At 40.7% G+C, this 14,935-nt stretch overlaps 2 protein-coding genes across 3 annotated transcripts; one reads left to right on the top strand and one right to left on the bottom strand.

Moving 5' to 3' along the window:
- Nucleotides 1-49: 49 nt before the first annotated feature.
- plaa (phospholipase A2-activating protein) lies at nt 50-12,016 on the bottom strand. The gene is made up of 14 exons (XM_053629224.1): nt 11,756-12,016; nt 9,568-9,761; nt 7,723-7,823; nt 7,452-7,572; nt 5,291-5,458; nt 4,934-5,069; nt 4,624-4,793; nt 4,219-4,370; nt 3,556-3,775; nt 2,558-2,623; nt 2,087-2,158; nt 1,890-1,997; nt 1,629-1,796; nt 50-1,059 (listed from the first exon to the last, which is right to left on the bottom strand). Exons 1-14 carry the CDS (start codon nt 11,902-11,904, stop codon nt 488-490), a joined length of 2,397 nt encoding a protein of 798 aa, XP_053485199.1. The 5' UTR covers nt 11,905-12,016; the 3' UTR covers nt 50-487.
- On the top strand, nt 11,992-13,610 carry smim20 (small integral membrane protein 20). 2 transcript variants are annotated; one of them, XM_053629227.1, is made up of 4 exons: nt 11,992-12,373; nt 12,569-12,724; nt 12,927-12,983; nt 13,269-13,610. In XM_053629227.1, the coding sequence occupies exons 2-4, from the start codon at nt 12,616-12,618 to the stop codon at nt 13,307-13,309; spliced, it is 207 nt and encodes a 68-aa protein (XP_053485202.1). In that variant the 5' UTR covers nt 11,992-12,373; nt 12,569-12,615; the 3' UTR covers nt 13,310-13,610. The 2 variants fall into 2 exon arrangements, with proteins under 2 accessions (XP_053485202.1, XP_053485200.1); XM_053629225.1 differs by lacking the exon at nt 11,992-12,373 and having other exon boundaries at nt 12,403-12,724.
- The last annotated feature ends 1,325 nt before the right edge of the window (nt 13,611-14,935 follow it).

The following is a 14,935-nucleotide window of genomic DNA, read 5'->3' on the forward strand; positions in this document are numbered from 1 at the left end:
AAAAATGTGTGTGAAATGTCTAAGACCTTACTAAGTGTGTTTTTCTAGCACCATGAATATCATTCTTTGATCATGTTGGATATTTACGTTACAATGATGAACTATATATATATATATATATATAGTAGAGAATGTCACCACGTGAAAGGTTTTCCCAGGATAAGGATAAGGATATATATTTATTTATATATCTAGACTCAGGATTAGGTTTAGTGAGTTTGATCCTACTAACCAGTTGCCTTTAACAGATATTTCACCTCACTCGGTCTCTTCTATATAATCCTGACAGAGGGGATAATGTGGTGCTGTGACATTGCATTAGGAGGGATTACTATACATTATTGTTTTATTCATATCATATCATGCATTCATTCAGCCATTCACCACCAGGAAGCAGAAACAGTTAAACAGAAACTAAGTGCTGAGTGGCTGCAACGTAAGAGGATCATGTAAAACAGTTGCAGGCAGATATGTGCTCTGTGTGACATCACTGCAGTTCATCCAGCAACAGTCGACAGCACTCGCCCACTTTAGCTGGGTCAGACACGCTGGCATACTTTGTGATCTGCGATGCAACTCCTAGCGAGCGTGCCAGATCTTTAGCCGTGCTGTCTCCAGACACTGTAGTTCCAAGCGCCACTAGGAGCCTAAACACAGCCTCTTTGTCCTGCACTACCTCCAGAGCACTGCTAGCCACTGATAAACACTGGGCTTTGGCCTCGATCTCAACATCTTGGCCATACAGCACACCTGCGTAGTTCAGCACCAGAGTGGCCAGAGCCACGTGGATGTTTTTATTACAGACAGTGCGGAGCTCGACGGCCCGGGATAGCACTGCTTCCCTCTGGCCCAGGAGCAGAGAGCGGCCACGGGATCCAGAGAAACAGTTACAGAAAGTACGCAAAGACAGCATTTGATTGGCCGCCCGACCCTCAGGAGACATGAGGCCCAGCAGGTGGTTACAGAGGCTGGCACCTTCTGTTCCTCCACACATCTGAGCATTGATCTCAGGGTGGCGCACAGCCATACGCAGAATGTCCAGTACGGGGAAGACGATATCTGTGGAGAGTTACAGAAACAATCGATGTTACGATGCCTGCTAGAGTCCTACTATGAACAATACTAAATATCCAGTACAGAGAGGATTTATGAAGTGTTGTTCATACAGCTGTTTAAATGTGACACCCCTGACAATCAGATGTACTGCAGATAGGCATTTACACTGAGTATCACATGGCATTGGCACAAAAAAGCAAGCCTAAATGTTTATTTCCATGCTATAATGCCTTTGTAGGTCATTTGCAGCAAATTATAATCGTCAGGACGTTATCAAGGCTTGCAACTCACTTCCTAACCAAGTTAGAGGCATGATAATGTAATGTAGGCCAACAGGAAATCATATGATACCTGATTTGAAAGGCACCTGATATGCTACACCTAGAGCAAAGAACAGATTAAAGAAGCTAACTGCTAATATTACAGTCGACTCAATCAAGACAAGTATGTGACACTGAAGGCCTAAAGGAAACTTTTTTATTCCATATTACCTTGCGCTCCCATGATAACGAATTAGCACAATTACAAAGGAAACAATAATTCCTGCTAGAAAACTTATATATGTGTATTACCTTCAGGCCAGTGGCAGGTCCTCCACAGGATGCTGATTTGTTCTGCTGTAGGCTGATCTTGGCTGTTCGTGTCCGAGACTGTGAGCAGCAGTTTCTCCAGACTTCCCAACACCTCATCGCTCAGCCTGTGGTCCTCCGGAGTGTTGCCGTTCAGCTCCCGCAGCTTAGCTAACACATACATATTTGGGAATTTCCTTTTATTCATAATCAGTACTTACAATCTTTATCTACGGATCATTTAGCTTTGAGCAGAAGACTAACCAAGGATCTGCGTAGCATTGGCCTGTTCAAACATAACTCCGTCCGTTTTCGGGAAATAAATATTTGTGACGGACTTCTGGAGAGCAGCAGAAGAGTAGGCACTGCCACCTGAGGACACATAAAAAGACATATTTGTATGTGTATAATTTTTTTATTAAAAAAGGTGTCTGCACATATAATGTGAGATTGTGTCGTACCTGTGAAGGGATCAGCCACACCTGTAGACGCTGGAGGTGCAGCTCCTGATCCGGGTATGTATCGCCCGGCACCTACAAAAACATACGTACACATTTATATAGTACGCCAAATATATAGTACATATTCATACTAAGATAAAATTAACCGATTTGAAAAGGGACGGCTTATTTTAAAGAACAAGGTCTGTGAAAATTACTGGAACATTATTCGAAAATCATGAACTTCGGAGGGCAACGTCCCTCCGCTCACATCACCTCATCAGCACCCCATCATGATTGCTTACTCATTTCCATCTCTGCTGTTTATTTATGTTTGAGAAACTGACAATCGGAGCTTAACTAAAGAATCATGCTTCATTTTTCACAATAAAATGACATCATTCATTATTATTATTATTCATTTTCAGAATTTTTTTTAGCTCCTTAAAATGGGTATCACGAACAACACTGTCCTACTGAAAATAGAGCTACCTGTGAAGGGGTCTGCTCCAAAGCCTTGTCTTGGGTCTGCTGACCCTGGAATATAACGTCCTGCCCCTAAAAAAAAAAAAAAAAGGCGCAGAGGAAAAGATGTGGCATGACCCAAATATCTAATTTAATAGATAAGAAACATGTATACTCTAAAGAGCTTTAGGGAAAGTTAAATGTTCTTAACTTCTTAAAGAGATTCTACTTGGAAGCAGTAACATTGACTACGTTTACATGGACAGCAGTAATCTAATTACTGACCTTATTCTGAATAAGACAGTATTGTGATTAAGGTGTTTACATGAGTTGCTTTTCGAATACTCCTTTCATATTCGTGTTTTACATGTTATAGAACATAGATGGATTAACAGCACACGTCATTTTGTCACCCCACCACGCCGTCCGACGTTCCCTCCAGAATTTCACGTATCAACATACAGCTCGTCTTCATTTTGGTACTGTATACAGTTTTGTGTTTTTATTTTTACGAAAGCTTCAAGTGCAGTTAATTATTTGTCATGCCATACGTGCAAATAGACGACTGCTTGAAGCCATGGGCTGCATCCCAAACCGTGCACTTACCTACTATATAGTAGCTGAGATACATGTATTTAACCTACTATATAGTAGGTAAGTACGTGGTTTCGGATGCAGCCGTGCTCTCTTGTTTACCATCAAACGGTTGAGCACTGCCGTGTGTGTACGTGTCCTGTCGCAAAATGCGGTGAAAACTCTCACACGACGTTAATAATGTGATTAAGGTGTTTACATGTCTGTAATACACATCCATAATGCGACTAAAATAGGAGTACTCCACATGTCTTAATTCGATTTGTGTTTACTTTGAGCATAACTTTAGTCGGCTTAAGGTAATCAATGATCTCTGTTTACATGGTCGTTTCTTAATCAGAGTATTGTCTGTATCGGGTTAATATTGGATTATTGTTGTCCATGTAAACGTACTGAGTGTGAGAGAGAAACAGTAGCAGTGGGCAGCTTGCCTGTAAATGGATCAACAGCGGTGGCTGGTGCTGGGCCCAGCGTGTGTCCCTTGGTGTTCTCGATGATGAAGTTAGCCACCTGGTCCAGGAACATGGGGTTCAGGTCATTCTTCTGCAGAAAGTTATGTGCTGCCAGCCAGGGGTCTTCGGTCACATTATAGGGCAGCTTCATGGAGGGCGCACCCTCGTTTATATCGATAGAGAAAACAAAATCGTATTCCTGAAGGAGGACAGAGAGTAACAGTGAAAACGTTATGGATGACCTTGTTACAGTATGTTGATTTATTCGGTTGTTTCGTATACAGTTAAATAATGTTGCATTCCACATAACCCGACATGGTATGAATTCTCACCTGTAAGTTTAATAACCGGAACTGTAAAAGCATATATGGACTATAAAGCATGCTTAACATATCTGAGACTTAATAATAAATGTTTTTGTAAGAACTGTAAAATCTGAGTTCTGGCAATAAAGCTACACTTTTCATTTTTGGTGGGGAAAAAAAAATCATTCACAAATCTAATCACTAACATTAAAAGACTAAAGACTAGCCTCAGGAAAATATCTTTATAACATTTGTTTTTTATAAATCTTTGGGGGGGGAAAAAAACCCCTAACCCCCACAATACACAGTATTAATGATGTTAATGTACGTTTCCTACCTTGCCCTCATACATTATGCTCTTAGAGCTCTGTTTGGAGGAGCCGCCCACCACATCTCCAATCTTCATCCAGCGGCTGTCACTCATGCTCCACTGGTACGCCTCGACATTACCGCCTTCCTTTATGAGCCGTGTCTGTCCATCTCGATTCCCTAAACACACACACACACACACACACGCTCACACATCTTTAACTCTACCTTCATTACTTCAGCTTTGTTGGGTTTCTGGCACATATGTCTATGGTAAATACAGGGAGGTCAATTTGAACTGCCATGATGCTCTGGCACACCTTCACTAATATTAATTATTTATTAATTATTTAATTATGATATCTAAGACATCTCCCAAGTCATTATCACTAAAACAGGTTTTGTCCTGAACATAGACGCAAGCTCTGCTCACCTGGCTCGTTTAAATGCTCTTTGCCTGGTAACTCCTCTATCTTGATGTCTCCCAGGTCTCCAGTCTTGGGGTCTATCGTGGCTTTGGAGAGCTCTTCCTCGAATGCTTGCAGATCCTGAGCACTCGCTACACGTTCCTCGCTCTCAGTAAACACTCGGATCATGCCGTCGCTGTGGATGTCAAACCAACGTTATTTATGTCTTCACTAATCTGCAAAACTCGACAGCCTTATTACAGGTATAGTCCTCTGTAATTAGTTTCATGTGTACAAGCACAATTTAGGTACTTAATCAGAGAGTGTAGATGATACCTTGCCCCTATAACAATGTCTCCGTTGGGAAGCACACAGCAGCACCAGACTGACTGGGCAGGCAGACGGATGGTCTGAGCGCATTCACCATTTTTCCAGATACGGACTGTCCGGTCCTCTCCTGTGCTTACGAAGTCTAACAGAGAAAGAACATAATATGCTATTTGTATATGACATTAAGAGAACTTTCCTGGACTGATGAAGTCGTGGTACAGCATCCAGACCTCATGACCACTCATGAAAACTACCTTGAAATTTTCCTTGTTTTCCCCATATGAGAGCACATATGACTACAGTCTCTCTACATCCTTCCCTTCTCATTTGTTAATTTATGTTAGAAATCCACTGTATCTGCACCTTGTCCATTGGGGAAGACAGCCAAGCTGTAGATGTAGTTGGTGTGACTGTAATAGACTTGGACGCATTCTCCCGTCACCATCCATCGTCTGATGCTGGCGTCATTGCTACAGGAGAAAAACTCCTGGTTGTTCAGCACAGCTAGTCCTCGGACACAGTCTTCATGACCTGCAACACAAAACCCGAACTTGGCATTACTGACCCTACTGTTGAACAAAATGCAAATTTTTTTACTATTTAAGCCCTACTTGTGATTGATACATGGATAGGCTTCTATCAACAAGTCCTGTGATCTCAAACCAGTATATATTAAACTCCAGTATACTGTATACACACTCACTGAGCACTTCATTAGGAACACTATTCTAATACTGGGTAGGGCTGCCTTTTGCTCTTAAAACAGACTCAGTTCTTCGTGACATGGACTCCACAAGATGTTGGAAACATTCCTGTGAGATTCTGGTCCATGTTGACATGATCGCATCACGTAATTCCTGCAGATTTTTCAGGTGCACTTTCATGCTGTGGATCTCCGACTCTACCTCATTCCAAAGTTCTTCTATTGGATTCAGATCCGGTGACTGGGAAGACCACTGAAGAACACTGAGCTCATTGTCATGATCATGAAACCAGTTTGAGATGATGTTTGCTTTGTGACATGGTGCATTAACATGCTGGAAGCAGCCATTAGAAGATGTTAAATTAGGGCCGTGAAGGGATGCACATGGTCAACAACAATACTCAAATAGGCTATGGCATTCAAGCGATGATTGATGGTATTAACGGGCTAAAAATGTGCCAAGATAACATTCCCCACATTATCACACCACCTCCACCAGCCTGGACTGTTAACACAAGGCAGACTGGGTCCATGGATTCATGCTGTTGGTGCCAAATTCTGACCCTACCATCTGTGTGCCTCAGAAATAATCGAGATTCATCAGACCAGGCTACGTTTTTCCATCTTCAACTGTCCAGTTTTGGTGAGTCTGTGCCCACTGCAGCCTCAGATTTCTGTTCTTGGCTTATAGAAGAGGAACCCGACGTGGTCTTCTGCTGTTGTAGCTCATCCGCCTCAAGGTTCGACGTGTTGTGCATTCTGAGATGCTTTTCTGTTCATCACAATTGTACAGAGTGTTTATCTGAGTTACTGTAGCCTTTCTGTCAGCTCAGATGTAGAAGAGGAACCTGATGTGGTCTCCTGCTGTTGCAGCTCATCTGCCTCAAGGTTTGACGTTTTATGCATTTTAAGATGATTTCTAACTCATCAGAATTGTACAGAGTTTGTCAGCTCTAACCAGTCTGGCTATTCTCCATTGACCTCTATTAAACGAGGAGTTTCCAACCGAAGAACTGCAGCTTACTGGATGTTTTTTCTTTAATGCACCACTCTGAGTAAACTCTAGACACTGTTGTGTGTGAAAATCCCAGGAGATCAACAGTTATAGAAATATTCAAACCGGTCCAACTGGCGCAAACAATCATGCCACGGTCAGAATCACTGAGATCACATTTTCCCCCCATTCTGATGGTTGATGTGAACATTACCTGCTAATAAAGTGTTAGGTTAGTGTATAAGTTTAAATAATTCCGGAGCTCGTTACTTTTTACTTAATTTGTATTTCTCCAAACAGTCCTCAGTCAACCTAGGTAATGTAACAATGAAAACTTGTTATCAGACACAGACAAGCTCCAATTCACCATTAGTGTCACACCTGTTGTGTAATCTGAATGTGTGTCTGCGCTTCACTGTTTCAATACAGATCTACCTGGGGCTATACGGGCAAATTAAATAGATGCAAACCAGTCAAATTTCAAAATTACTGGATGGTGATGGAATTACTGTTTATAGCTGATATAAAATTATAAGTTACAACAGGAACTTGTCTCGCAGACGTTCCACAACATTAAACTTAGCTATAAAAAGGTTTGAAACCATGCCATGCTGTACACTGATTGAAAAAAATAATAATGCAATCTCTGGGAATTTGTTGTAATCGGAAAATAATAAACCTCGGGGTGGTAAAAGTAACTCTGCTTCACACTGGACCTCATCACACCACCCCACTGTTAATTATTTGCCTCTAACAGCATGACCAGTAATGATTACTCCTTCGTCCTCCTTACTACCTCATCATACAAAAAAGAAATGAAGACTCACCCGAGTATGTTCTCTCACATCGACCTGCTTTCCAGAGTTTAATGGTTTTGTCAGCCGATCCTGTGAGCATAAGACCCTGCTCTGGCAAAATGACAACCGCCCACACTGCTGCTGTGTGTCCCTGCCATCCAGCAAGATTAAACAAACAAACAAACAAATAAACAAACAGTGTTTGTGCATATACAGCATCAACAGCGCTTATGAATGAATAATGCTTTTCATCTATTAAACTGATTGCACAATACCAGTCAAGATCTCAACCTGAGCTCACCTGTAAGGTCATCATGCATTTGTCACTAAGCCAGACTTTGGCCGTTGTGTCCCATGATCCACTCAGCAACGTCCCGAACTTCCCAGCTGAGAGCGTACACACTGCGCACAACACAATTACGTTCTGGCGTTTAGATGGATTTTTACAATTTTCCTTATCTCATGGAGGTCTGTCGAGAGAACCAATCTTTACGTCTCTACTCTAATCTCCATTTCCAAACTGATTGGCTACTCTATAATCTCATATTTTATGACGTCGTTAGGTGATTTTCTGCATCAGACAGCTTCATGGAGTGATGTGAGCACATGAACAGAGTAGAGCTGCAACAACTAAATGATAAAATCAATAATAATCGATTATGAAAATCGTTGTCAACGAATCTCGTTATCGATTAGTTGGTCTGCGCACGGCACAGGGTGTGTTTACTCACTACGTTACTTCTGTTCCGAAAACACACCTCGGAGAGTAAATATTAAAGTTGTATCCCAAATGAAGTACTGTACACTTACACTATGTACTCTATGGTCTAATGTGTGGATATTAGAAAGATAATATCATCTCAAATATAACACTAGCGTTTTTTTTACTAACCGGAAGTATAAGCCTTTTCCTAGTCGACGGCGCATGATCTCATACACACGTAACGTGACGCCGCTAGCTTTAGCACATACCCAGAGTCACCGACAATGACTTTCTTCAGTTTACTGTTTGTATACTTAGTTATATACTTAGTTTATTTTATATACATAAGTATTTATGCATTATTTTTTATGGATGCACAAAAAGCACTGAATTAAACTACAGTCCTAAATTAATAATATATATTCTGGTGTGTGTGTGTATTGGGTTCTTTTCAGTCTTATATAATTGGATAAACAGTTGTGTAAAGTTTGAGTCTGAAGTTTATATTTGTAACGCCCAGTTTCTGGATTTTGTTTTAAATAAACGAAAAAATGGTACTGAAAGTTTGCCCCCATTGGATTAATCGAAATAAATAATCGGCCAACTAATCAATTATGAAAATAATCGTTAGTTGCACCCTAGAACAGAGACTTGAATGATCCCTCGATGTATTTAACTGTAAGTACAAGTTCCTGCAAGTTGCTGGGCATTTATATATATATATATATATATATATATATATATATACACACACACACACACACACACACACACGTATAATATTTCATATATAAATAAATATTAAATAAATATAAATAATACATATTTTATATATAAAATTATGTGTTATATATATATATATATATATATATATATATATATATATAAAAAATGGAAAAACTGCCAAAAAAACCCCAAAACAAAACACATACGCTATTCAGACTGATGAAAATGAGGACAGTCTGTACTGTGATAAGTGTTATGCTGGCTAATGTTTGAAAGATTAGAGATAATTTAGCCATCATAGTACTTGCCCATGTTTCTAATTTACCATCAGTAACCGAAATCAATCTGTGGTCTGTGACACACACGTCTTTCTCATTTGTCAAGTTCACCCTTAAAGTCAGGTCTTCTCATTCACACTGAGCTCTCACTACAGTGGGCATGATGCTGAACACTGGTCATGATGATGAGTATAGTCACTCATGAATATCGTAGACAGCATGCACAATAGTGATTGTGTAAACTGCTCACGTTCCACTTCAGGCAGATTTCCTCACTCTGACACACACCTACATAACCTGGTGATGAACTAGTTGGATCAGGGTGTATTAGAGAAGGGAAATCGCTGCACTGGACTGTATCAGGTTACACAAACAGACTTCCTTGATGTGTAAAAAAAAAAAAAAAAAAAAAAAAGAGAAAAGAAGCCGCTAACAGCACCTGTGTTTTTATGTCCCTTTAGAGTGAAGAGTGGATCCGGCCGGTCCAGAGAGAAGACGCAGATGTTGTGGTCGTTGCCGCCGGTGACAATGAGGCCGCGGGGGTACGTCTCGTTGGGGGCGATGATGCACACGCAGGACACGAAGTTGGTGTGGCCATTCATGCAGTGCATCTCCGTGTAACCCCTGTTCTCACTACAGGGAAGGAGACAAGAGACGGTTTGCCTTGTTTCCGTTTCACACTACTCCGGCTTCACAGCACGGTTCTTGCTCTTTTTTTGTCAGAAAAAAAAAGAATTTTACAGGCTTTTCTTACATTCTTAGCTGATGATCAATATCAGGGCAGAAAAACTGAATTGTATTTGATTTGTTGTGTTTTACCTATTCTATGTGCTATTTTGACTTAAAATACATTCACACATAAAGCAAGTCGCTCTACTTTGAAGTCGCCAGTAGGCGTTCCTACTACTGGTTGCCATAGTAACATTTATCAGTGGGTGGAGCAACTGGCATTCCACTTTTGACAACAAACAAGTTTACTAGCTATAAAAATTCAGTGTTCTGGTTGAAGAGCGTTTGTAAATAAAATTCACCAGCATAAATGGTCTGCACTTATATAGCGCCTTTTTAACCTTAGCGCTTTACACTGGTTCTCATTCACTTGTTCACACACACACTCACACACCAGTGGTAGCAGAGCTGCCATGCAAGGCGCTAGCTTGCCATCGAGAGCAACTTGGGGTTCAGTGTCTTGCCCGAGGACACTTCGGCATGTGGAGTCATGTGGGCCTACGATTAGTGGACAAGCCGCTCTACCACCTCATCCACAGCCACACACATATATCTGCATCATATCCTACAAGATGGACGAAAAGCAATGTGAGCTTTTTGCCACTGCGGTCTGTCTGCATCCACGAAACAATACGGATTCGCAGGCAGCATGGTGGCTCACATATCACATGCGTTCTACTGTCTTCACTCCCATTGGTAGTTGCTGCACAAAGTTACTCCAAATTTGCATAAACTTAAACTTTTCTCGACTTTGTCGCGTCACTTTGCCGCATCACGCCCGCATCTACTCGCTCATGCCGATGGAATACGGCAGCTCTTGTCGAAAATGAATGGTCTCCGGTCACTCTGTCACCACGGGTCGCTGTGTGTGTCAACGTACCTTAATAGTACCTTAATCATGCATGTGACCACACGGTGTGTAAAATCACATCGCAACGATCAACGTACTGCGCTTAGAAATAACTGGAATCGAATGACAATCTGAACAAAAATGGGTTATATGAGCGCAGAAATAAAAATATAAAAAAAGAAATTGTACATATTTAAACAATCCATCCAACCATCCATCTTCTATACTGCTTATCCTTCAGGGCTGCGGGGAACCTGGAGCCTATCCCAGGGAGCATGGGGTACGAGGCAGGGTACACCCTGGACAGGGTGCCAATCCATCGCAGGGCACAATCACATACACACTCACACACCCATTCATACACTACAGACACTTTGGACATGCCAATCAGCCTAGCACGCATGTCTTTATACTGGGGGAGGAAACCGGAGTACCCGGAGAAAACCCCCGCAGCACGGGGAGAACATGCATTTTTTTAAGTTAAAGGGGTCCCTAACTGTAAAAAAAAAAAGTTGAAGCCCCCTCGCTTATGAGAAGGTCAATAGCACATGAGTATCTGGTATAAGATGATATTCAGACCACATAAGCTTATAAAAATAGGCTGAGTTCATCTCTTGCTTGTAAAATGTCCAAAGGGAAATGCAGAAAACAAGCCAACTTCTAAACAAATAACAGACTGAGAACCTCAGAGTCTTACTGTGAAAACACAACATCCATTTTCTATCATCTGCATCTTTACATTTTTACAAACAGTCTTCTGCATCTTTACATTTTTTTTCCAAACTGTCTTCTGCATCTTTACATTTTTTTTTTAAACGGTCTTCTGCATCTTTATATTTTTCCAGATCTGATAAGAGTGAGGACCTTTAAATCGCACACTTTCCCAGAAGCTAGCTCATTCTCTAACAGATAACTGTTAGTACATCATGTCACGTGATCAGTTCGTTAACGTGTTGAACATTGATAAGAGTTAAGTTATATACAGTGTCAGACACATCTCCGCTCTGTACACTACAGCGGGCTGATGGACAGATAGCGAGCCGGTTACCTTGAGTGCGGCACCCAGACTTTGGCTGTTCTGTCTCTGGACACGGAAACAAAAGCTCCATCAGGGAAAGCCGTCGCGGAGAGCCCCCTGACATCCATCTCATGGCCCGGAATGGAACAACTCAACCGGTATGTGCTACTGGAAGCCATTATGGAGCTTCACTCCAAAAACAATCAATTGACAGGCGCGCTAAACGAATGTGCTAAAAAAGTATGCAATTACAACCCGGAAGTGACACAGCAACGGCAAGTGTGTTCGATTCGTATTCCGACAAAGCCGGGTCGTGCGCTAGGATTGGGTGGTTGGAGCTCGTCTTGTGCGCTATGATTGGTTAGTATCTCGGACTCCCAAGAAATGCACCAATCGGCAGAATTGTTCGGAATGTAGGCGGGCTCGAAGAATATTTAGAGAACACTCTCCAAGATAAAGGACCCAGTTTAGGCTTGATTTGTATTGTTTCCATGTGTTACCGAGCGTAGACTCGTCTTAACATAGCTGGAAGGGTTGAGCTTGACAGTTGGGGTTTATTGAATTTATTTAGGTATTTTAATTTTTTTTTGTGTTTATTTTTCATTTTTTTAATTTGAGGAACTTTACCCCGGAAGAAAAATCCCCTTAGTAAGTTCTTATTTTTGTTAATACAGCTAAAGGATTGAACTTTTTCGAACTAAAGTTCAGTGTTAAAATAGCGATGTATTTAATCAGTTGAACCATCATTTTTTATTTTTATATTCTAATATTTTTATTTTGTATTGTGTGGGTTTTTTTTTGGTTTTTTTTGTTTTTTTTTTGGCTGAACTTTTACCCCGGAAGAAAATATCATCCTCAGGTCTGTCCTTTTCTGACAATTGACAACAAATATGGCGAACAGAAAATTGACAGTGTTCATATTCGGAGGCTTCGTAACTGCGGTCGCAGCGGTTTTTTATCCTATATTTTTTCATCCTCTTATTCACACAGATGATTACAGTAAGTGTGTATAAATGTATATTTAACAGAGGGTTTTCACAACAGCTCCATATGCCCTGTCCTGGCGCCGCTTGTGTGCAGACCATATCCATTAGTGTGGAAGCTGCAAGTTATTCTTGCTATAAAATGGCATACTTATCTCAGTCATCATCATTATCATCATCATCATCCACGTGTCTAATTTTAATGTAAACCTTTACAGAGCAAGTCCAGAAAGTTAACCGAGCTGGAATCAATCAAGCAGATGTTCAGCCTGTAGGTGAGTTGTACAGTACAGTCCACATCTCTGCTCCAGTCGCAGTTAATATCTGATTAACACTTTACATTAGTCTAATCTAAAAATACCTCCTGAGTACAAAACGAATGAAGACACTCTTTTGAAACCTGATCAGACAGCAACAATACAGATCACAGATCAGTCTTGTGATTATTTACATTTTGTCATCCACCCTCTAATGGTCTTCTTCTCTCCTCTCTCTCTCTCTCACTCTCTCTCTGTCTCTCTGTGTCTCTCTTGCTTTTTTTATTATTATTATTTTTTTAGGTGTGAAGATTTGGTCGGATCCATTTAAACCGAAATCGTGATGTGACTGATGCTGAATGCGGACAGGAGAGGAGGTTCTTGAGCGTGTGTTTGGATTTCAGGTGTTTGACACAGATTTAAAACTCACAGACTGGGCCAACCAAACACTCCTCTCCTGAGTGAGTGTGTAAGAGAAAGAAACCTTATGCCACTGTATAGTATGTTTTCCACTGTAATGTTTCTGATTCAGCTCTTATACAGGGCTTGATGATTGGCCTTTAAACTGGAGCAGGGGAAACCAGCTGTACGGACTGTCAATACTCTGATACTTTATCCTATTTAATAAAGTTTTTGAAAGTTGTTTCAGATGGGTACAGCATAGCAATATGCATACTTTTATTTGAGAAAAAGGGGCATATGATGTCAAGATTTGAAAACAGCTACAGCATAACACTCTGAGATGTGAGACTGAGATTTATCAAGTTGCGTAATACGTATTTAATACATCATGAATAATAAAAGATGCACATAAAAATACCAGTGTCCGATTGCAACTTTAATTTGGAGAGTAAACTAAACCCAGCCTAACCTCGAATCAAAATTCTATCTAAAAAACTATATAATCTACTGAAAAATGAACAATTTATTGCTAAATACATATACGTAGACGAATCTGTGTTTAGCAAGCTCTGACTTCAGCTGCATAACCGATTCCTCTACTGCATGAGTTCTCATAATACTATAAACATAACAACAAACAACAATTCCACAGCCGTAGCTTATATATGCCCTTTTATAGTTCAATTATTATTCATTGAAAGACCTTCTCTTGATATGGGTCTGGGGTAACCCGTTCCAAAACAACAACAAGAAATGGCAGTGTGAACATCACACCACCTACTGTATGCGTCTGCAACACGTACAGTCGTACGAAAAAATAAGTACATCCCATGGAAATTGTTCCGTGTGGTAGCTCAGTTATAATTTTGCACTTTTGCAGTTACCTCCGCTCTTCTGGGAAGGCTTTCCATTCGATTTTGGAGCATGGCTATGAGGATTTGTGCTCATTCAGCCACAAGAGCCTTAGTGAGGTCAGGCACTGAAGTTGGGTGAGGAGAACAAAGGTGTTCAGTGGGGTTGAGGTCAGGGCTCTGTACAGGCCACTCGAGTTCTTCAACTCCAATCTTGTGTGCCTATTGGTTCCAGTGAAGGAGAATCTTAATGCTAAAGTGTAGAAAGTCATCCTATACAGTTTGTAGCAACAGTTTCAGGATGAACCACATATGGGTATCACAAGTGTCCATCTAGTGTATTAACCGAAAACTTCCAAGCAAACTACCTGTTTAATTGCATCTGCAGATTATTCTACATCTGTCATACCAAACCGAAATTCTTTTAAAGTACGTAATTCCAGACAAATTCGCATGACATTTATTAGAGTTCTTTGGGTGTGAAGTGCTGTGTTCATTTGTTTTAGTAAAACAAAAAGTGCATGTATCTGGGCTTCTGGATCTGTAACACTGCAGCTTGTTATGAACCGAGACACACTCTAGGGGGAGCACTCGTACAACACGATCAGACATTTGTAAGGCTGCTTTGTTGGTATTAGATTCGTAATATATACGGTACATGGCTTGATGATTCTTTAATTGTATATTTTATAAAGACTGTAAAAAAAAAAAAAAAAA

The sequence above is a fragment of the Ictalurus furcatus genome, chromosome 7 (genome assembly GCF_023375685.1).
Source record: "Ictalurus furcatus strain D&B chromosome 7, Billie_1.0, whole genome shotgun sequence".
Classification (NCBI taxonomy): domain Eukaryota; kingdom Metazoa; phylum Chordata; class Actinopteri; order Siluriformes; family Ictaluridae; genus Ictalurus; species Ictalurus furcatus.